The sequence below is a fragment of the Phyllostomus hastatus genome, unplaced genomic scaffold (assembly GCF_019186645.2).
Source record: "Phyllostomus hastatus isolate PE091 unplaced genomic scaffold, TTU_PhHast_1.1 phas_scaffold_1674, whole genome shotgun sequence".
Lineage (NCBI taxonomy): Eukaryota > Metazoa > Chordata > Mammalia > Chiroptera > Phyllostomidae > Phyllostomus > Phyllostomus hastatus.
Window position 1 is genome coordinate 141051 of NW_025334011.1, and position 23976 is coordinate 165026.

A 23976-nucleotide genomic window follows, 5' to 3' on the forward strand; every position below is an offset into this window, starting at 1 on the left:
TGTATTTTTCACCTTAAGAAATATTAAGAAAGAAAATTTTATATATGATTAAACTAAATAATAAATATAAATAAGTGAATTAATTTAAATATCAAAAGTAAGCTCTAGGAAAACCAGAATTTAGTTCTTTTTCAGTTTGTTAAAAGGAAAAAGTTTTTCTGTATTTTTCTCCAAATGAGGTATTATGAAAAATCATCTAGCCATAAAGCAAAGATTCTATGTTTTATTAAGATAATTCTGTCATATTTTCTTAATCAGATCCTTGACTACTTAAAAAAAAACCTTCTCAATCCTAAGAACAAAAGTTTTGCTAGTCTGTATTTGTTTGACAACTTTTATTGTCACTTTGTATAAATAAATAATTTAATATTGTTTTACAATGGGGTATGCTCTTTGGTCAAATAATTTGACAGACTTCTTAAGCTTTACATTTTAAAAGGAGACTTTTTTCTTAACCTGGAGATGGCATTAGGTTATTCCACAGGGCACTTGGAATACTTCAAAATTTTGGTGTTTTTTTCCTCCTCATAAAAGAAAAATTAACTAATTAGCATATTAAATATACTTGGATTAAATGAGTAGTTTTGTCAAATAAAAATATAGTAGCATGTTATATTTGTATACATATCTAGAGACTGTATAAAAATCTCCAATAGTCTACATAGTTCTGATATAATTTCATTTATAATTTAATTTTTATCTTAGCATGTTATGTTTCAGAAAAGCTAAGTTCTCTGTCAGTTAGAGATTTATATGCCTGTCACTTTAAGTTTTGTCATTTACAGAAAGTCACTATCTGACTGATGCCTTTACAAACATGTCTTCCTCTTCATAAGATTCGTGAAAAGGGCTCTGACTCACTCTCAGATAGAAGGTCTTGAGAATAGATGTTCACATTATACCTTTGAACTACACGAAAAATTTATAGCATTCTAAGAAATAACTGGATTCATGAAAATATTGGCAAATGATCAGTATAAACACACATCCATTAGATAAGACTGAGTGAACTGAGGGTATTTATCATTTTTAATATATTTGTTCAAAATATTGCTGATTCTCATTTTTTTTGTTTTCCAGATGTAAGAAATCTTTTTGTTTGTTTGTTTGTTTGTTTCTTAGAGCAGTTTGGTAAATTATACCTTTGTTACCAATAATGAAACATTGATATTTTTCTCTCTACTTTATCCATTCAGAATTTGGAAACTTAATAAATGATTATTATTATTTTATGGCAATAAAATTGTTCACATAAATTTAATAAGGATTAATTCTCTTTATAATAGCATACTATTGGTTTTATTAACCAAGACTTTGACTGGAATGGCAGGTTTAGGGAGATATGCATAGACTTTGGATATCACCAGAAAGATTTAAGGAATTAACACTTACTTTAAAGGCAGATAAAAGCCCCCTGGGAAGACAACCTGGTACCTTGCTTATATGGTTCACAGCAGCCTTTTTAGGTTATGAACAAAGGTTGCCATCCTGGTGTAACTGAGTACAGAGCGTGGGTCCCTTGAAAGTAAGGGAACTCCACCATCCCCCCTCAATCCTACAAAAACACATAGTGGGGAGTGCCCACAGAGTGATGAGTACAGCTTTTGAGGTACATTGCATAACAAAATCAGATTAACACCCTGTGCCTTCCTGATGGGAGGAGCTGCAGAAGGAGGATACTGCTGCATGGGGCAAATTGTGTATGTGACTATTGCACTGGCAGAGCGACTCATGACATAGCCAGAGTTGGGGAAGATCATATAGCACCTGTGTGAGCTGCAGGGGCTGATGCTCACCCTGTATGTCTGTCCATGGCAGGGAACTCTTGCCCTGACTAAATATGGCAGCCAAAAGAATGTCTAAGACTGGCAAACTGATAAAAATGGTGGACACTAACTCACCATAGGAAGAGCTGGATGTTCTGAGCCAAGCATTTAAAATTGGAGCAGACTGAGAGAAAAGAGAGGAGATTTGGATCTGCCTGGAGGTATGCCAGGAGGTTTGCCATGAGGTCTGGAGGTCAGCCTAGAGGTCTGCCTGGAGAAGACTGCAACAGAGCTGGCAGAGCTTCAGGGGACCCGCCTGGCTAAGCACAGACACACTAGTGAGCTGATGGTTGGGGTAAAGGCAGCTCCAGAGGAGGGAAATAGATATTGGGAGAAGGACTCAGGCTGGTACACCCAGACTTGTGAGAGATGCTTAGAGCTAAACTGGGACTAGGAATGAAGACAGTACTTCTGAGTGACATATTCTTAAACTGGTCTGGCTTAGCAGAGGGATGCAGGACTATTCATTTTTGGGTGTTTTTAAAGAGAGAAAGACTTAATAGAAGAAGGTTCACACCATCTCTGTCACACATACCTGGTATGGAGAAGTCACTCCTTTGGACAGGATCTCTTACAGCATGGAGGCTCTCTCTCTGGGTTTTTGACATTTGGACATTCTGGGCCTCTGGCCTTGCTTCCCACATGGACAGGAATGCTTGTGGGACCAGGACATGTGGGGCCCACCAGGGGTTTAGATCTTCATGGTTTTGGAGTTATGTAGCAAGAATTTCCTGCCAACTTGAGAAAGTTCAGATCTTTCTCAACTACCAGTAAATTACTCAATCTCACTTCTGAAATCTAATACCTCATCCTCTAACCCTTTCTCCTTTGTTCAAAATGTCTTATATACCCAATATTCCCTCATTGTCTTTGGAATTTTTATGAAATATCATGCCTATGTAAATAACCCATGTGGTTGTATTAAACTTTATTGTTCTCCTGTTAATCTGTATCTTTTAATTGTTTATTAGCTTAGCCCAGAAGAACTTAAAGGTGGGAGAAAAAGTATTAACATTTTCTTTAACCCCAACAATAACATTGATCATAAATAGTATAATAGGATTAATTTGGTTATGATTTAGGTATTGCTGTTTTTTAACTCTTAAGTCAAATTATTATCTATATTTCCCCCCAGCTTTTGATCTTAATTTATACCAAATTATTCTGAGCACTTCAGAAAGAAATGCTTTGGTCCCTTGCATGTATATTGTCCTTCCAATATAAACAGGATTTCAGAGTCTCTGAAGACCCAATACATGAAAAACCAGCATTTCTCAACAAATCAGCCTGCAAGGCCAAGGTTTTTTCATAGGGTAGCAGCACCGTTATGTAAATGGAAGTCTATCATACCCTGAAGTCTATCAGTGCATACCCTGAATGTACTGATCAATCAGTATTCCTAAATGTGATAGAACCAGGCAATGTTGGTATTCTGATGTGATACAACTTTGTATATAATTATTTATGGAGTGTTCTTAAAAATAATAATAAACTTTAATTTAACTTAATGTTTAGATCAGAATTCCAGTCATAAGAAGTATATGAGAAAAAAGAACAAGTTAACATCACAAGACAGCCACCTGAAAAAATTAGAATGCAGGACTTCTAAATTCAGACAGACCTGGTTTCTTCAGCAAGTTAAAGACACGGGAGAATAGCAAGGAGCATCATCAATAGGGGCTGCACCAGGTCCGAGGGTGTTAGGTGGTAGGTACTCTGTAACTTTGGCCATGGGCTGTACCTTGGCAATTGCTACTCCCTGTTGGCAGCAGCCCAGGAAGCTGCCAAACTCCTTCTGTGATGCCACAAGAAGTTGTACTCCTTGATGGCATGTTTTGCAACGTTCCTTAAAAGTTAGGACATAAGACTGTGTAAAGAAAATGATGCAATTATAATTCAAAATCTTTCCCTATATTTTCAATCCATTTTATGGAGTTTGAGCATTATAAAATGGTCATGTGTACAGATTAATAACTGGTTCCACCATAGATATTACAGGAGTTTTCTTCACTTAACTTACTGCTACAATTAAGTTACCTAGTAGTCCACGTAAAAGGTGAACACCCCCCTATAGAAATTGTTTACTGTAGTGTTGCTGAAACCATGGGAAAATACAATTAGAAACTGTTTTTGCACAATCTGAAATGGCTTATTATGATGGAAGCAAATGAACTATGTCTAGGACACCTTAGAATTCCAAAAAAAATTAATCCTGGTTTATCTCTTAATTACATGCACAACTTTCCCTCATAAGCCTATCTTTTACAACATATAAACTTATAAAGCAGTTTTTCACCATGACTGGAAAGAAAATCCTGCCCTCCCATCCACTCCCTTTAATAAGCTGTCAGAGAAAGAAGTAAGATGTTACTATAATATTTGGATGGAGCATTTTGTTGGATATTTACCAAGTCACAGAAACCACTGATATTCTAGTTCTTTCTTTTTCCTTCTTTCTTCCTTTTTCACCCTTCCATTCTTCCTTTTTTGATTACAGAAGTTATAGTTCAGAATATTGAGACTTCCGGCCAAGATGGAGGCCACACTGTGCCTTCTTGCACAACCAAAAGAAGGAAAACAAAAATTTAGAAACAAAAAAAAACAACCAGTACTGACAGAAAATTGGACTGTATGGAAGTCCAACAACCAAGGAGTTAAAATAGACATATCCATCCAGAGCAGTAGGAGGGGCAGAGTTGGGTGGCCGGGTGAAGAGGGGTTATGGCAAAAAAAGCGGTGGCTGGCGGACCCCAGCACAAGGTGGCAGCAGGTGAACCCAGCGAGGTAACGAATTATGGACAGGCACGGTGTGCAAGGCAGCTGGTAGAGCTGGTTGTCCCACATTCACACGCAGATAAACCAGGCGAAACTGGGGAGTGAGACAGACTGTATAACCCATGGTACCAGTGCAGGGAAATAAGGCCTGGAAACACCAATTGAAAACACCTGTGGGGGTTGAGGTGCCGGGAGAAACTCGCAGCCTCACAGGACAGTTCCTTGGAGAGACCCACAGGGTCCTAGAAGGTACACAAGCCCACCCACATGGAAATCAGCACCAGAAGGGCCCAGTTTGCTTGGGGAAAGTGGGGGAAGTGACTGAAATGAAGCAGAGAGTGGAGCAAGCACCATTGTTCCCTCTTGGACCCCTTCCCCACAAACAGCATCACAATGTAGTGACGTGGGTTGCCCCGCCCTGGTGAATATATAAAGCTCCTCCCCTCACTCCATAACAGGAGCATCAAGACAAAAAGACCCAAACAAAAGAACAGATCAAAGCACCAGAACAAATACAACTAAGTAACTAAGAGATAGCCAACCTATCAGATGCACAGTTCAAAGCACTGGTGATCCGGATGTTAACAGAATTGGTTGAATTTGGTTGCAAATTTGATGAAAAATGAAGGCTATGCTAAGTGAAATAAATGGAAATGCACAGGGAACCAGTGATGATGGGAAGGAAACTGGGACTCAAATCAATGGAGTGGACCAGAAGGAAGAAACAAACAACCAAACAGAAAAGAATGAAGAAACAAGAATTCAAAAAAATGAGGAGAGGCTTAGGAACCTCCAGGACATCTTTAAACGTCCCAACATCCAAATTATAGGGGTGCCAGAAGGAGAAGAGGAAGAGCAAAAAGTGGAAAACTTATTTGAATAAATAATAAAGGAGAACTTCCCCATTCTGGCTAAGGAAATCGACTTCCAGGAAGTCCAGGAAGTTCAGAGAGTCCCAAAGAAGTTGGACCCAAAGAGGAACACCAAGGTGCATCATAATTACATTACCCAAGATTAAGATGAAGTAGAGAATCCTAGAAGCAGCAAGAGATAAGGAGACAGTTACCTACAAAGGAGTTCCCATCAGACTGTCAGCTGATTTCTCAAAAGAGACCTTACAGGCAAGAAGGGGCTGGAAAGAAGTATTCCAAGTCATGAAAGGCAAGGACCTACATCCAAGATTGCTCTTTCCAGCAAAGCTTTCGTATAAAATAGAAGAGCAGATAAAATGCTTCTCAGATAAGGTCAAGTTAAAGGAGTTCATCATCACCAAGCCTTTATTATATGAAATGTGAAAGGGACTTATCTAAGAAAAAGAAGATAAAAAACATGTATAGTAAAATGACAGCAAACTCACAATTATTAACAACCACATCTAAAGCAAAAACAAACTAAGCAAACAACTAAAACAGGAACAGAACCACAGAAAGAGAGATCACATGGGGGGTTAGCAATAGGAGAGTGGGAGGAAGAGAGGGGAGAAAAATGTACAGAGAATAAGTAGCATAGATGGTAGGTAGAAAATAGAAAGGGGAAGGCAAGAATAGTATGAGAAATGTAGAAGCTAAAGAACTTATGACACATGGGCATGAACTAAAGGTGGGTAATGTGGGTGGGAGAGGGTGTGCAGGGTGGAGGGGCGTGAAGGGGGGAAATGGGACAACTTTAATAGCATAATCAATAAAATATATTTTAAAAAAGAATATTGAAAAAATTTTAAGCTGATTCCGGATAATTTGTGTGTTATTTTTTAAAAGAATTTTAGTGTTATTTGGAAATAGAATTAATTTCAAGGTGTTGACTTTAGCTTGATGGTGTTGTTCCAAGCTTTTCATTAAAGTCCTTACTAATATAAAGAAATCATTAAATAAATGATGAGTGAATGAATGGATGAATGCATGAATAAATAAATGGAGAAGAGAGAAACCTCCCATGCAAACAAATTTCAAGTAGTTGTGTAGTGCTTTGTCTTTAAGAAGACAGAGCATAACTCCCTTCTCCTTAAGTGTGGGTGCACATAATAGCTTCCTTCTGTAACTGGAGGTAGTAACTAGTTATTATAAGAAAGAGAACAAAGGTAATCAGACATTGTTGAGCCTAATGGGCTGGGGAGGATAGATTTGTTTGCTTCACCAGAAAGCTACAACCTCACACACTGCAGAGGATCAGAACAACTCCCTACAGCCCTCCCTTCTCCTCTGCAGTACTGGATTGTTGCAGGGAGCAGGACACGGTAAGCACATGTGCAATACAAGTGAAAATGGCACAGAGGATAGGTACTTGACCACAGAGACTATCAATCTAGCTTGGGGAAATAATACAGTTGTTAGGGAGATGGACCCCGTGCAAGACTGGGAAAGCTTGGGAAGTTGAATGATTACTTTGAAAATGCTCCTGATCTTTCCCAAGACAGATGATGTAATTCCAGGAGAACAAAGCCCACTCCCCACCTCCCTGGAAGTCATGCTTACCCCATGAACCTGTGTGTTCATTCTCTACAACCATGTGGCCCTAGCAGACTCCAAGCACAGCCCCCAGCTGGGAGCCTGGATATAATGGTATAGCCTGGAACACAAGCTAAGCCATGAGAATGGGGACTGACACTGCTACTAAGGACTGAGCTTTAATATGGCACAGAAACTCTGGACACTTTCTTTGTTTTTTGCCTTGCTGAAAACATGATTGAACTTTCTGCACAGCAGGACAGAGATGGGACACAGGGGCCACCTTCCACCTGAACAAACCTTACCACAAGACCACACCTCCCATACAGGTCCCTGGGGTGCTTTTCTTTCAATCCAGTGGAAGAGCCCACTTCCACTGGCAATACTTTTGTGGGAGATAAAAAACTATTACTATTTCCCTTCCACTTTCTAAGTTTTTTTCTGGCTGAGCTAATAATCAAATTAACAGAGACAAATTAAAAGGAGAAAATCTAAGGTTTTTAAAAAATATTTTATTTTTCTATTTTTTAGACAGAGGGGAAGGGAGGAAGAAAGAGAGGGAGAGCAACATCAATGTGAGATTGCCTCTTGCTCTCCCCCTACTGGGGACCTGGCCCTCAACGAGGCATGTGCCCTGACAGGGAATGGAATTGGCGACCCTTTGTTTTGCAGGCCAGCACTCAATCCACTGAGCCACACCAGACAGAGCAGGAAATGTAAGTTTTAATACATGCACATGGGGAATTCACATGGGCATAAAATTTCCAAAAGCCATGAGGCAACACTGGATATATAAAACATTTTGAACAAAGAAGAAAGAGGCTATAGTTCTCAGGAGCAAGTGTCCTTAAAATGTGCCACCCTGGCATGCAGATTATTTCCAACTAAAATCAATTAAAGCCTAACAAACTCAGTAATAATTTTGTACTTCCCCTTTTTCTTAAAAAAAAAAAACTCATATAGAAAATCCTGCTTCAGAGCAAGAGTTATAATTTAATCACCTTAAGAATTTTATATTCCACCGCTAGGAAGATTCCCAGTCTGTTGAGCTAGAATAATCTAGCTCCCCAATCTCACCCACCCCTTCCAATAGTGAGTTTCCCAGCTGCCTAGAAGAGTTTTCCTGCCATGTATATTCCTCTCTTTCTCAAATACCTGTAAGTCACTCATTTTCACTTTTAAAATCTGATACCATCTGCCCCTTTTATCTCCTTTGTCCAAATTGTCTTATATGCCCAATGTTGCCTCACTGTCTTTGAAATTTTTATACTTATGCAAATGCCCTGTGCATATGTATTAAGCCTTTGATTTTCTCCTGTTAATCTGCTGTGTAATGTTTGAATTATTCAGCCATCTAAAGAACCAAAAAGATAAGGGGACTGTTTTTCTCATCCCAAACAGGTAGAAATGGGGAATTAGGTTTCCAAAGTGAGAATGCACAATTTAAAGGTAGTTGGGGATGAAGGGAACAGACAAATTCTTGCTGGGCAACTCGGAAACATTGAGACCCATGGTCTATCTGGCTGAGAGACTTGGAGTCCTCCTGACCCAGTGCCCTTTTGTTTATCATACTTAATTCAAATTAGACTGAGGACACCATAAACTCTCATGCCTGAAGAAATTTTCTCTGTCTGAATCTCCTGGGCAAGAGAGAGGGGAGGGTCAAAATGTCTTTATGAGTTGTTGTTTCTTAATAAACAATTTAAAATCAATCCCAAAAAGCAGCTTTAGGGTGACAGATTTTTGGTTCCCTTCACTTCCAAAGAGTATGGTAGAAAAGGAGGGTAAGAAGACCAGTAGAGAAGAAAAAACTGAGAAACATTACTTCAGCCAGTGGTCAAAATCAAGGCAAACATCAACAATGATAAATCATGTTGATAGAATATACACTTACTATGCTGAAATGAAATGGCACTTTACATCTGCACTCTTCCTCCCCAAAACCATGATTTCAGTCTAATGATGAGAACATCAGACAAATCCCAGTTGAGAGACTTTTCACAAAATATTTAAGAATTACTGCTCAAAATTATCAAGATCACGAAAAACAAAACTACACACACACACACAGTCCTAAGAGTAGCCTAGGGCACAACAAGGACAAAATAGAGTAGCGTAGACAGAATTCTGGAACAGAAAGAGGACATTAAGTAAAATTAAGGAAATCTAATGGGAACAAAAAGGGGCTTCATACTAAACCCAACAAGCTCAGGGGAGGCCTATATAGGATGGTCTGAAATTAAAACTTTTTACTAAAAGCAGTTCACGGTGAGCAGTCACGTCTTAGGCTAGAATCTTCCCTGGAAGTCAATCTTATCTTAATTGGGCGTGTATATTGTCTTTTTGAATCTACAATAGCATTCCTTTGAAAGGTCAAAGTAACTTCCCTTTTTCCTTTTTTTTTTTTTTTTTTTTTATTAATCATTGGTCATATACAGTTTTCTCCTTTTTACTCCCAATCCAGTCCCCCCTCCCACCCTCCCCACTTTCCTCCCATTACCACCCTCCCCTTAGTCTATGACCATGTGTCTTTTAAGTTTGTTCCTGTGAACCCTTCCCACTGTCCCCTTAAATTCCCACTTCTCTCCCCTCCGGTCATCATCAGCCTGTCCTCTATTTCAGTGTCTTTGGTTACATTTTGCTTGTTTCTTTGTTTTGTTATTTAGGTTCCTGTTAAAGGTGAGATCATATGGTATTTGTCTTTCCCTGCCTGGCTTGTTTCGCTTAGCATAATGTTTTCCAGCTCCATCCACGCTGTTGCAAAGGGTAGGAGCTCCTTCTTTTTTTCTGCTGCATAGAATTCCATCGTGTAAATGTACCATAGTTTTTGATCCATTCATAAACTTCCCTTTTTCCAGACCCCTCTGGCAACAACCACCACACCCCAGAAGGGACCATAAATCCCCTCATTGTTATTGTTAACATGTTATTTGTTAATGGCTAACTATCCTGTACCCACCATGCAAAAGAAGTATGTGTCTATCATTTCACTTTTTATTCAGTCCCAGAGGTTTCCCTCCTTTCTTTTCTTCCACTCCCTAATCTACCACCAATGGATTTCATGTAACCCACTTACACCCATATTTTGATTGTAATGTATAAACTAAGGTATAAAACTAACATTCTCCAAAGTGTTTTCTCAACTCATTAAAATTTTGCTTCCTGGAAATTGTCATAACTTTGTCCCAAATAAACTCATAAAAATTCTCAATAGGTTTGAACATTTCTTATGTTTACATTAATTAAGTATGGACTTTAATTAGTAATATCCTCAGTACTCGTTCATTCACTGTGACAAACGCATGGAGCAAATATAAGATGTTAATACTAGAGAAAATTGGGTGTGTGGTATATGGAAACTCTACTCTTTATAATTTTTCTGTAAAAACAGAAATATGATAAAGTTATAGGAATTAAAATTAGCCCTGGCTGGTGTAGTTCAGTGGATTGAGTGCCAGCTTGCAAACCAAAGGGTTGCCAGTTCAATTCCCAGTCAGGATACAAGCCTGGATTGTAGGCCAGGTCCCCACTGGGGTCCACGTGAGAGGCAACAACACATTGATGTTTCTCTCCCTCTCTTTCTCCTTCCCTTCCCCTCTCTCTAAAAAATAAATAAATAAATCTTTAAAAAAAGAATTAAAATTAAAATAAACAATGAGATAATAATTCAACTTCCACTAGAAAAATATATCAGATTAAACTCAAAGTACACAGCATTCAATATCACAAATGCTACCAAACCAAAAAGAGAAATTGGTCTGCCTGCCACCACAAAAGCCAAACTTGTGAAGCGTGTGCTGAGAAAAGGAAAATTGGTTTTATTTGCACACTACATGATCTGGGAGAATGAGGGAGTGCCCAGCTCATAGTTCATCTCCTCTGCAAAACCCAGACAAAGCCCAGCTGTCCTCAGCAAGACCAGAACAAAAGGTAAGGCCCAGTGTTCCCACTGTATTTTAAAGTACCATCTTTGGGGCCTGCTGGTGACTGCTGAGTGGTCATTCAGTTAACCTAGCTTGTTCCCAGCTACTGTCTGGCTTCATGTTCATGCTCCCTCCTGAAGGCTGCATGTAGACCTGGCATGGCCATGGCCATGGCCATGGGGCTGGTAAGGCCACAGGTTTGCATGCTCCCAGATGACAGAACATGTGAATGCACTGACAAATGCTTCACCAGATCAGGGGAGGGGGGCGAGAGACAGACCCTCCTAGAGGCATGGGCTATACTGCTACTAAAGCCACAATGGCCCTGAAGAAGACAGGCCAGTGTACCATCTGAGTGCAGGTCCCAGGCTGTGAGTGATGAACAAGAGTTTCTTTTTCCCCCTAGGACTATATCGGTTTTGGGCGTGAAACAGGACAGGTGTTTTCCCAAGATGACCATAACTGGGAAACTTTCCCAAACTTTCGTGTGCTTCAGGTTGGGCCCATCTCCCAACTAATCCCTCCTTTCCCCAGGCCAGACTCACAGGCCTCTCTGGTCCAGCACCTCCCCCTGCCACCATCTTGACATCTATGGCACTGTGCTTGCCTTCCCCTGGTCCCACTGCCCAATCTGGTACCGGAGGAGCAGGGAAAAAGGACATTTTGCCTTGTCCAGTTATCTTGCTAGCCTTTTGCACACTAAGTGTATGAACCTAACCCTGCCACCATAGTGGCCAATGGGGGAGACTACTATGATGTTCAGTCAGCTCCATGCCAGGAGAGGAAGACCAGAAGGCATGTACTCAACTACCCAACAACATGGCCTCATAGTCCCTTGGTAGTGCAGCCTGGCACTCTACTGTGAAATTCAATGATCTTGCTGTGGTCCTTAGAAGAGACAGTTTACAAAGGTATTCTTTGGCTGCACACCATGCCTCTCAAACTTCTGACCTCCATCTCTGAGGAGTGTGGCTCAGTGGGTGCACAAGCGGCTCCCCACTCCTATTCCCATGGCCTACCTCTATCTCCCCTGGCAGCCCCTCTTGTTCCTGCCCTCAGGCCACTCCCAAGGGTCCAGAAAGGCTATCAGTATCACAAATAAGATCAGAAAAATGAAAGAATGCTTAGAGGAGAAAAACAAAGTCAAACAATTTTTGTAATTTTACATAAATAATAAAATAGAAACAATGCAGGCAAAACAGAGTAAGTGAAAATATCACACATATAAAAATAGTGGAAACAAGAACAAATGATTTATAAAATGAAAGTGATGACATCTATGAATACACTCACACTTATTTGCCAATAAATTACAGATGAAATGGGGACAGTCTTGATAACGTATGACTTTAATCAATAATAAATACAAAGAACAAATTAAAACATAATTTTGATTATATTTCTTTAGTTGTTATTGGAAACTATACTACTACAATCATGAATAAATTTAATAATTTAATAAACAGTTAAATAGTAGTATAGCCTTTAAAGAAATATAATAATCAATGGAATATTATACAGAAAACAAATATGAGAGTAGATAGTTTTACAGGAAAAGTCTGTTAAATATTTTTTAAAATGATGTTTTTAATTTGATGGTGTTAAAAGTGATATTCTTTTTCACTCCAGTAGGAGGAGGTAAAACCTAAGGAATTTTTTAAAGAGCAACAGAGAAGAAACATGGAAAGTTAAGCAGAAATCCAAAGTTTAAGATGGATTTTAACTTTAAACACCCTTGTGAGACATACTCAAAGTCTTGAAGAAGTCAGAAGTTTTATTTTCTAGGTTAGGTGTTTTCTGACCATTTCAAATGAAAATGGTTGAATTTTCTGTCCAGAAAAGAGTTGTGGAGGACATGCAATATTAAATAAATGGACTAAGAGAAACTACAAAGCGTGACTTCTTCCCCCCACCCCTCTGTTTCTCTCACACACATATATACACATGCACAACCTAGGGAGAATTACCCTGATTTGAAAAGGAACAGTAGATCTATTTTAATTTTGCTCCTTTTTTTTTTTTGAGAAATCAAGTACCACCGTTGGTCTTTAGGTGGCATCAAAGAGCAATATAATATACTCAGATGAAAAAAAATGCAAAAGTAGAGCAAACTAAATAGGTTCTGCAATAAATCATCTTTGTTTAATTAGGCAGGTGGACACTATGTATATGTATTGAAATAACCTTTAACAGAGTTTTAAATTTTTCCTGAAAGATGACCTGTTATTTAAAATCTTTAAAAAATACTTGTTATAAATTCTACGATTAAATGTATAGATTTATGATATGAATTCTTTTATCTTTGCTAAAAAACAAGCATTACCAATTTCATTTGTCTAGACATTTCTAATATTAATTTGTCAGGTCTTGGACATTGAATTCATTAATACATTTATGTGCTGGACATCAAAATGCACAAATTTGTTGTGTACTTCATGTCCTTATTTGTTCTATGTCAAGGCTATAAGGGTAGGGATGAATAAAAAATTCAATAAAAACTATCAATTTATGGCCAAGTTTATTTCAAGTGCTACAGGTTGTTGATGATACAGTGATGTCTTTCTTGCTCTCAAAGAATTCACAATTGAGAGAGGGATGACACAAAGGTACATAGACAATTAAAATACAGTGCTGATAAAATACAATGTTCATCATTGCAGTGCTTGTGTTCAAGTAACTTTCATTTTACTTAATGGCACCCAAGCAGAAGAGTAGTGATGCTGGTATTTCAGATGTGCCAAAAAGAAGCCATAAAGTGCTTCTATTAAATGAAAAAGGGAGTACAGCGCAATAAGATATTTTGAGAAAAGAGTGGGAGAGAGAGAAGGAGGGAGGGCACCCTCACTTAACTTTAATTACAGCATGTTGTTATAACTGTTCTATTTTATTTTTAGTTATTGTTGATATCTTCTTCATATCATAGTGTGCCTAATTTTTAAATTAAACTTTGTCATGGTTGTGTACGTATAGGAAGACGGACACTTGTTCTACTGAAAGGGGAGAGATAGAGCAATGGAAATTGTAGAGGAATGGATTTGCAGGTGTCACAAGTGTGTGTGAGTGATATAATCTTTCCTGTAAGTCAGCCAGGCAACTGCTGGCCTAGCTGCCTGCTGAGCAACCTGGCACCAAGGAACTGATAAGAGTCACACACAGTAACTATGCTATTCACTGAGCTTTTACTGAATGCAGGTTCAATCAACATAGAATGTCAACATACATTAATATTTTACTCACACTCTAACAGTTTAAGAGAATTATAACACATACACACAGAACAATCAATGGGTGATAACAAACCAAGTCCCAGAGTCTCAGTCTGTAAGCCTGGGAGGCAGACCGATGTGCAAGGGACTTGTCAGCACCTTGCTAGGAAGAATCTCTGGAGCCAGGTGGGCAGTGGGGCAGGCGAAGTCTTCAGTCCAGCAGGGCAGAGCCTCTGGTGGCCGATGCCAAGGGAGATCAGTGTGGCACAGAGCAGTGCTCTGGTGTGTGGAGCTCAGCTCTCTCAGCAGTGGTCTGGAACCTGCCTCAGTTATACTTTGAAACTGGTGTACTCCACTCTTCTAGGTCTTTTCGATAAATGTCTTGGCACCCTGATGCCAAGTGTGGAAATTTCCCGGGAGCCTATAGGTGGTACATGGCTGTTCTGCTTGATATCCCTGATGGCAAGTGTGGAATCTCCCCCAGAGCCTATCTATGTGTGGTCCCACTCTGCAGGCACAGCTATCCTGATCACATGTGCAGATATCTTAGGTCTGTCTCCTCACCGGGTGTGTCTGCTCTGACTTAGGTAGTTTTCTTCTTGAATCAAAGTGTCATGGCTGACTGACAGCAATCTTGGCTGACATGAGTGACTCCATTTTGTTTTATATACTTTGTGCTATCTTGACTGGATGAATGCCATTTTATTAACCTTGCTCTTCTCAGCAGGTTTTTTGTCAGGAAAAATGAATGCAGATTTGATGCAGTTAGGTTTATGTTGAGTAAAGTGCATTTGAAATAGCAGAGTCGAAAATAGGAAATATATTCATTTCTGTGAGAAGCATTCACAGTCCAGATAATTTCGTGATGAGGAAACTCAAGGATAGGAAAGTTTTAGCTTTATTAATTTTTATTCTTTAAAGATTTTATTTACTTATTTTTAGAGAGAGGGTAAGGGAGACAAAACGAAAGGGAAAGAAACATCAATGTGTGGTTGCCTCCCATGTACCCCCCCAACAGGAACCTAGCCCTCAACCCAGTCATGTGCCCTGATGGGGAATCGAACCAGTGACCCTTTGGTTCACAGGCCCGCATCCACTGAGCTACATGGCCAGGGCAGAAACTTTTCATTTTGAATAATAGCTAATAGCTTAGTAGTTAATGAATATAAAAAGCTATTGTTTCAGGAATTGATGATATGATCCACCCTGACTGCAAGGGACCACAAACAATTTCACCCTTTTGCTACAGGAAAAGGGCAAGCAATTGAGATGGTATCTGAGCCATTTGTTCCAGGGAGAGACATCTCACTGACCAAGACACAGAACACATGACAGAGATAAAGAACTACCAGTCAATGGATGAAAGGATGCTAGGGAAATTGGCAGGCTGTGCAGCTTTTTTTTAAACTTTTTTTTTAAATATTTTATTTATTTATTTTTAGAGAGGGAAGGGAGGGAGATAGAGAGAGAGAGAGAGACAGAGAAACTTCAATGTGCGGTTGCTGGGGGTTATGGCCTGCAACCCAGGGATGTACCCTGGCTGGGAATCGAACCTGGGACACTTTGGTTCCCAGCCCGTGCTCAATCCACTGAGCTATGCCAGCCAGGGCTAAAACTTTTTTTATTGTTCTTCAAGTACAGTTTTCTGCTTTCCCCCCCCACCCTTCCCACCACCCCAGCCTTTCCCACCTCCCTCACCTGTTTCCAACCCCTTTGTTATTGCCCATGTGTCCTTTATAATTGTTCTTGCACACCCTTCACACTTTTCTCCTACAATCGCCCCACTCCACTCTGGTCACTGTCAGTCTGTTCTCTATTTCAGTGTTTTTGGTTATATTTTGCTTGCTTGTTTGTTTTTTTTATTAGGTTCCTGTTAAAGGTGAGATCATATGGTATTTGTCTTTTACCACCTGGCTTATTTCACTTAGCATAATGCTTTCTAGTTCCATCCATGTTGTCACAAAGGGTAAGATCTCTTTCTTTCTTTTTGCTGCATAGAATTCCATTGTGTAAAGGAACCACAATTTTTTGATCCATTCATTTACTGATGGGCATTTAGGTTGCTTCCAGCACTTGGCTATTCATAGTAGCATGATGTGCAGCTTTTATCTGACTAACCTCTTTCTTGAATTCCAAATCCCTTACCTACACTCTTTTCACCCTGAATTCCAAATCCCTTGTCTACATTTTTACCCTCCATATTAAAAGCCTGGCTTGAGCCCTGGCTGGCGTAGCTCAGTGGATTGAGCGCGGGCTGGGAACCAAAGTGTCCCAGGTTCGATTCCCAGCCAGGGTACATTCCTGGGTTGCAGGCCAGAACCCCCAGCAACCGCACATTGATGTCTCTCTCTCTCTCTATCTCCCTCCCTTCCCTTTCTAAAAATAAACAAATAAAATCTTTGAAAAAAAAAAAAAGCCTGGCTTGAAAGGAAATATGAAACAGTCTTTTAGGGTACATAACACATTGTCTTCTCAGATTACAGGTCATCTGAATTAAGCACACATAGTCAATCCCTATCTCTGCTTATTGGATCTGGAGGTGACAGGCACCATGAACACCAACTTTTCCAGCTTTATTTGGAGCACAGAGATATACCATGGCATCGAAGTGCATGATTTTGGGGTTTTCTTCTGTAGGGTTCATTAGCACAGTGTTGGAATAGATAACTCAGGCCAGGGATGTCTAATAAAACATTTAACAATGATGAAAATGGTCTATTCTGTGCCATTCAATTCAGCAGCCATGAGTTACACATGGCTTTTAGCACTTGAAATGTAGCTAGTGTAACAGAGGAACCAAATTTTCTGTAGTAGACCGTTCTGCATGGGGTGGGCCCAGCTCCCACTCAGAGATGCACAGGACCCACACCCACAGATGCCATCTGTGGGTAAGGGGTAGACTTTCCCATTTCAAATGGGGTAAGTTTCAGAGGGTCAGACATTTTACACTGAATGGAGAATTCAAAGCTTGTAAAAAATTTAGAATATGAGGGAAGATGTATTTCTGGACTACATATGAAAAAATTAACTATACTCCCTTATGTGAGTTTCAGGGGAAACAAGTACCTCGGGGTAAAATCCTGATTTCATTTAAAATAGTTGAGTACATTAATTTAAGAGGCTGACAATAAAGAAAATTTAACATGAAATTATAATGCATTGAACAACATTCTTTACTCTTGTCTAAACTTTTGCACTCAGAACAGGTGGTAGAGGTACCACACGGGTCCTCTTTTCTCATCAACTCTTCCACATTAACCATCTCATCGCTTAAAGGAAAGTGAAGGCACACTCCACTCAATCTAAATCTAACCATGGTACATTTCCCTAAAATGGAAAAAAGCCCCCAAACTTTGGAGTGCTAAACAAAGGATTAACTCAAGCTATAGGTGTTAGCAAAACCTTCTTTAACCAAGGCACCATAAAACTTACCATCCTTATCATTGTTTTATCAATTATATAAAAATAACTCCAATTATAGTTATATTTTAATGCTTCAAAAAGCATTTATGGTCACAGAAAATTCTTTAAAAATGCTAAATTTCAATGTATAAATATAATTCTTTTGTATTCTAGAAAAGGTATGGAACAAACAGTTGTCCTCTTACACAGATGAAAGTATGTCATCAAGATAAAGATAGACCTGAAAATCCAGCACAAAACAGAAGAGGATTTTTTCTGAATTAATTAATCTTTCTTCAGAGAATTCCATAGACACTAGACAGAGAAAAGGAAAGAAACTTAAAAGTAATGAAAGATAACACCCTTTCTTTAGGTAAATTCTCATATTTACAGGAGATTAATTAAATAATGCATTATTTATTTTATTTTTATTGACTTTTGGGGTAATATTGGTCAATAAAATTATATAGGTTTCAGGCATACAATATTACAATGCATCAACTGTATGTTATGTCATGTGTTTACCAACCCTAGCTAATCCTCCTTCTCCTTCCACCACCATTTTTTGCCCCTTTACTTTCTCCCACCCTCCCACTCTCTTCACTCTGGGAATCACCATAATGTTGTCTGTGTTTATGAGTCTTTGTTGGTTTTTTTGTTTACTTTGTTTAATTCCATCATACTTCTCACCTAGCCCCAACCCTCTCCCCTCTGATAAGTATAGTTTGTTTTCTGTATCCATTAGTCTGCCTCCACTTTGTTAGTTAATTTTTTTCATTACATCCCACATGTAATATAAGACATGAAATCATATAGTACATGTCTTTCTCTAACTGGCTTTTTTCACTTATCATAATACTCTCAAGGTCCATGCATACTCTCCCAAAAAGTAAGATTTCCCTCTTTTTTCTTTTTAACATCACAGTAGTATTTCATAGTGTTAATGTACCATGCCATTTTTATTCATTCATCTACTGATGGGCCCTTGAATTGTTTCCAAATTGGCTCTTGTAAGTAATGCTGCAGTAAAAATAGGTATGAACATATTCTTTCAAATTAGTGTTTCAGATTTCTTTGGATATATTCCCAGGAGGGGAACTGTCGAGGCATAAGGCAGTTTCATTTTTAATTTTTTATAAGGAAACTCCATACTGCTTTCCACAGTGGCTGTACCAATCTGCATTTCCACCAACATTACAAAAGTGTTCCCTTTTCTCCATATCCTCGCCCACACTTATTTGTTGGTTTATTGATGACGGCCATTCTGACAGGTATGAGGTGATATCTCATTGTGGTCTTATTTTACATTTCTCTGATGATTAGCGATGTTGAGCATCTTTTCATATGTCTATTGGCCATCTGTATGTCCTTTTTGTAGAAGCATCTATTCAAACCCTTTGCCCATTTCTGAGTTGGATTGTTTATTCTTTCTCTGTTGAGTTTTATAAGTTCCTTATAAATTTTGGATATTAAGTCTTTAGAGATGAATCAAATAATTTAGAAACTCTCCCAAAATGAGATTCCATGGACTAATGAAAATGTAATTTTATAATTTTAATATTTAGAATTTCAATATTCTTCTTTGGAAACTCTTTCTTACAGATAATTCAATCCTGATTAATTAAATGTACATATTTTTCTGCCTTTGTCACTCTCCTTTATAACTAATTTGGTCTTCTGGAATCAATCTTTCCTAAATAAATACTTAAGGCAATAAATTATTCTGAGCTGTCTCAGAATTTGAATCCTCGGAGCTTTCAACAGAATGTGTCCTGCTCAGAAACACAGGACTCTTCCTCCATCAGATCTGTGGTTTCCCAAGGTTCATTTTCCGTCTGTCTATAGACATCCTTGTCAACAGATAATTTTCTTAGAGTAATTATTTGTTCTTTCCTATTTTACAGGACATATCACATATTAAACAGCACAGGTTTTGAATAAGTGAATTTTCTTTTACAGAAGAAATATACAAAATAGTGAATAATTTGATTATAACACTTTACATATCATTTAAACCTACATTTTTTATTCCATTTCATAATACAATAGCCTGATATAAGGCATATTGAGATCAGGAGCCATAAGACTACATCCCACACTGAGGTAAGTCACTTTAACTGTAAGGTTAATGGCAAAATAGGAAGAAGTATGAAAGTGATAATATTGTTGGGTCATATCTCCAAAGCCCTTAAATTTTTCTTTTTATAGACATATAATTAAATAGATACCAGGAAGGAAGTAATATTGTAATGTGGAAATTGTATGCATCTACATTACAATGTTTATTTGAAAGAAAATTATTCTGACCTACTGCACAATATGTAGGAATTTGCTGCAATACAGATGATTTGTAGAGAAATTGTCATATAGCCTTATTGAAGATGAAAATACACAAGCTGAATGACAAAGTATCATGCTCAGGAGGATATGTACAGGGCTTCTAGACCAATCTTTTGTATGCCTAGGATGCTTCCTCAACATCTCCTCTGAGAGAGGACTAATGTAGGTTTGAATACATCATTGGAGGGATCTTACCTAAACATAAAGTATTTCAAAATACCAGTGTCAAAAATAATTTATAAGCATTAAAATGTATTTAATTGAATCAAAATGAAATAAAATAATATGTATACTTTTATATACTTAAACATACTACATAATTATAGGGTGTTCATTTAAGTATGTTCTATTTTTTTAAAATTGAGCACTTAGTGTGATGTAAGGAAATCAAGGAATAAAAAACAGTTTGTGGATTTCGAGGTCAATTTTTAAAAAAATGAATCTCAAGTTACAATTAGATTCTAATCAGTTAAGATACTCTCTTTTATTAGGTATTACTTCATACTTTTCTTTAGAACTTGTTTACCCTTTTCCAACTGTGATACAATGAGAATTATAATGTATTACAAAGGAAACAAATTTCATTCCTTGGAGTCATATTTAGAGCATGTGATAAATGGAATTTTAAAAACTGAGTGAGATAACACATGTACTTTCTTATCTCTTTTAAAATTTTAACATAATGTTTTAAATGTCAGTTTTCAACTTTTACCTTTTATTTATGTATTTATTCAACAATTATTTACTGCTAATTATGTTAGGCAGGTACAGTTTCTCCCTATCAGAAATTTTAGGTCCAAGAAAAAACAAATAAAAGATCAACATAGCAAGATAAATGTTGAGATAAGATCAGGCATGAGGGGTTTAGAATCTAGAGGTGCAACACCTAACAAATCTTAGGGATGATGTAAGGTTTATCTGTTTAGGAGGGGGGTGACATTTTCATATTTAAACTTTAGAAACATCATTGAAACTGCACTATGTAAAAGTAAAATCTGATGAGAAGGTTACTCCAACAAATGGGGAGAGATGGAGAAGGGAATGGAGAAGTGGTTGATTTCAAATGACTAAAAGGGTAGATTTGATAGAACTTGCATTTAATCAAAGGTAGTGAATACTGAAAAGTGTCAAATCAAAGATGACACATTGGCTTAGACCCCTGATTGCTGGTGACACTTATTCTTAAGAATAGTTATAAAGGATACAGTTTTGTTAACCCAACTGATAAAAAAAAACATTTTCTTCCTAAAATTTCCATTTATTTAACAGGCCATATTGTGTTGTATTAAGATACAATTCCTCTTATTTAAAATAAGTAATTTAATACTTGATAGAATAGGTTCCAAAACACCTCAGTCTTTGTTGTATGTTTTTCTGCACAGTTACTAAGAATTCAGAAGGGGAAGGGCTGCTATTCATTTCTCAAAAGAAGATATAGAGAAATAAACAAACCAAATGACTAAAATATGTCTTTGCCCAGTGTAGTTATGATGACTCTGATTAAAAGAAAAAGTTGCTATAGCAAATGCACTCATTGTTTATCATAGTAATGCTAACTCTGAGGCTGTATATCTGGGTTCAAATCCTGGTTCTGAAAGTTTCTGTCTTGCCATGGACAAATTTTTAACCTACTCTAGGCTCAGACTCCATATCTGTAAACTAGAAATGACTTTACAGGGTGTTCGTAAAGATTAATAGGCATAATATATATAAAGTATTTAGAAGTTTATAATTATTTTAAAAAGTCATTATTATTATAATAAAAAATTTAATGTTGTTTGTGGGGGGTGCATGAAAGGGTACAAAACAATATAAAATCTTGGAGATTTTAAAAATAAAATTTCTGATGGAATTTATATATGCAAAAGGACAGTGATGAATATCAATATAATCTCTATGTTTGTATAAATCATAAAGATGTCATATAAATATAATATACACATGTACACTATATACATCTGCATATACATAGATATTATATACATTTAGGTACAAATAACCCTAAATTACACAAATCCAATGCCTAATACTGACAGTCTTATAGTGAGATAAGATTGACCTCCTCAGCATAACTCCATAAATATTTATCTACCTACCCAGGTAACTATCTACCAAGTTTCTGTTCTTAATTATACTCCATCTTTCAAGTTTCCTTGATATTCTAACTGGAGATATGTTCCCTGCTTCCTATACACTGATAACATCTCTTGGAATGCTAGTCCTTTTCTACTGTTATTACAGCTGATGTTGTGCTCATCCATCTGCCTTTCTATACTATATTCTCCCTAAAGTCAATGCCTATATTTTAAGTGTCTTTTTTTATAATCTGTATCATCCAGTACAATATTTTACACATTCTAGATTATTAACACATATTTTCAAATAGGAGAGTAAATACCCTGGGTTTAGTGCAGCCTCAAATTCCTATGGGGCCAGGCAATTAACAGCAAAACAAAGGAATGAAGTAGGCTAAGTGTACACTAAAAGAATCTTGTGGTAAGTGTTAAGTGAAGGTGTATACCTTGTCTAAAGCACATGCACCTCAATCCTGCCAGTATAGCCCTATAGTATTGAAATAGTAGTGCAGGACCAGTTTTGTTAAGTTATCTGATTTATCAAGAGAAGCTAGAATTCCTGACATAGATTAAACAATTTTAATGTTGCAAACATTGGACTGTTTCAGACCAAATAAAATATTCAGCTGTTGGGACACCATTTGGCCATTTTAGATACTCTAACGTGTGCCAAGTAAGACAGATACTCTGAAGTTTATTGTTCTTATTGCCCCTTCTTCACTTCTTCCATATGACTCCTACTCCTGATGATTTTTTCTTCAAAGTTCCTACATTCTCTCACTTATTTAATTCCCTCCTACTCCAATCTATCATATTTTGGGGTTTGGGCCCAAAGCATAGAAAACCTATTTAGGAATGTCATCACTATTCCTAATACCTGGTTTGCTAACTAGTGGTCACAGAGGGAACTTGAGAATGAGGGCTCAAGGGATCAAGGAGGAATAGGGATCATTGGTTGAAGTGGGAGACAAAGCATGGTACAGATTTCATCTGGTTAGTAAAGGGATAGGGTAGGTTTCAAGTCCATGGTCCCCATGATGAGATCAGGACAAAAATACATTTTAAGATGTAATAAATGAATCTAAAAACAAAGAGTTGGTGAAACTAATTTCTTTTTTTATAATTAAAAAAATATCTCAGCCCTGGCTGGCATAGCTCAGTGGATTGAGCGCAGGCTGCAAACCAAAGTATTGCAGGTTCGATTCCCAGTCAGGGCACATGCCAGGGTTGCAGGCCACGGCCCCCAGCAACCGCACATTGATGTTTCTCTCTGTCTCTCTTTTTCCCTGCCTTCCCTCTCTAAAAATAAATAAATAAAATCTTTTTAAAAACTTCCTTTAAAAATATCTCATTTATTTATTTTTAGATAGAGGGAAAGGGAAGGAGAAAAAGAGAGGAAAAAAATATAGATGTGCCAGGGAAATGTTGAAACGTTCTCTCACATGACCCAAGTGGGGGTGTGGTTCACAGCCCAGTCATGTGTCCTGACTGGGAATTGAACAACTGACCTTTGGATCACAGGCCTGCACTCAATCCAATTAGCCACACCAGCCAGAGCAGTGAAACTAATTTCTGAGTTAGATTGCCAGAGTCCTTAACAGCTGCTGGGTGTCTGTGTCAGACATTTAGTGGTTATTGGTTAGATATGATCTGTGGTTACCAGTTAAACATTTCCATCATATTTATCACTGTATTTGTTTTATCAATGTTACATTTGGATATCACTTTTAGAATTACATTTTTAAAATGCAAGTGTCTGTTTTTCTGCTCTTAAACAATTAGTTCATGTCATATAATGGGACATATTATCATTTTTCTTTATAATAATTATCTTTCTGTACCTCTGTATCTTTACCATATATTAAGGAATTAAATATAATTTCTTCCTTATCTTAGTTTGGCCTCAAGTCCTGAAAGGATAAGCATTGATGACATTTGCCAAATTATATTCTTAACTGTACGAGTTGGTTTAACAATATTAGATT

At 37.6% G+C, this 23976-nt stretch overlaps 1 protein-coding gene across 1 annotated transcript in view; it reads right to left on the reverse strand.

Annotated features, from left to right (window-relative positions):
- Nucleotides 1-3456: 3456 nt before the first annotated feature.
- LOC123831049 (beta-casein-like) overlaps nt 3457-23976 on the reverse strand; it is an 80817-nt gene continuing 60297 nt past the window's right edge. The window contains exon 4 of the mRNA XM_045857697.1: nt 3457-3693. Within this exon, the coding sequence (XP_045713653.1) occupies nt 3457-3693 (237 nt within the window). The remainder of the gene's footprint in view (nt 3694-23976) is intronic.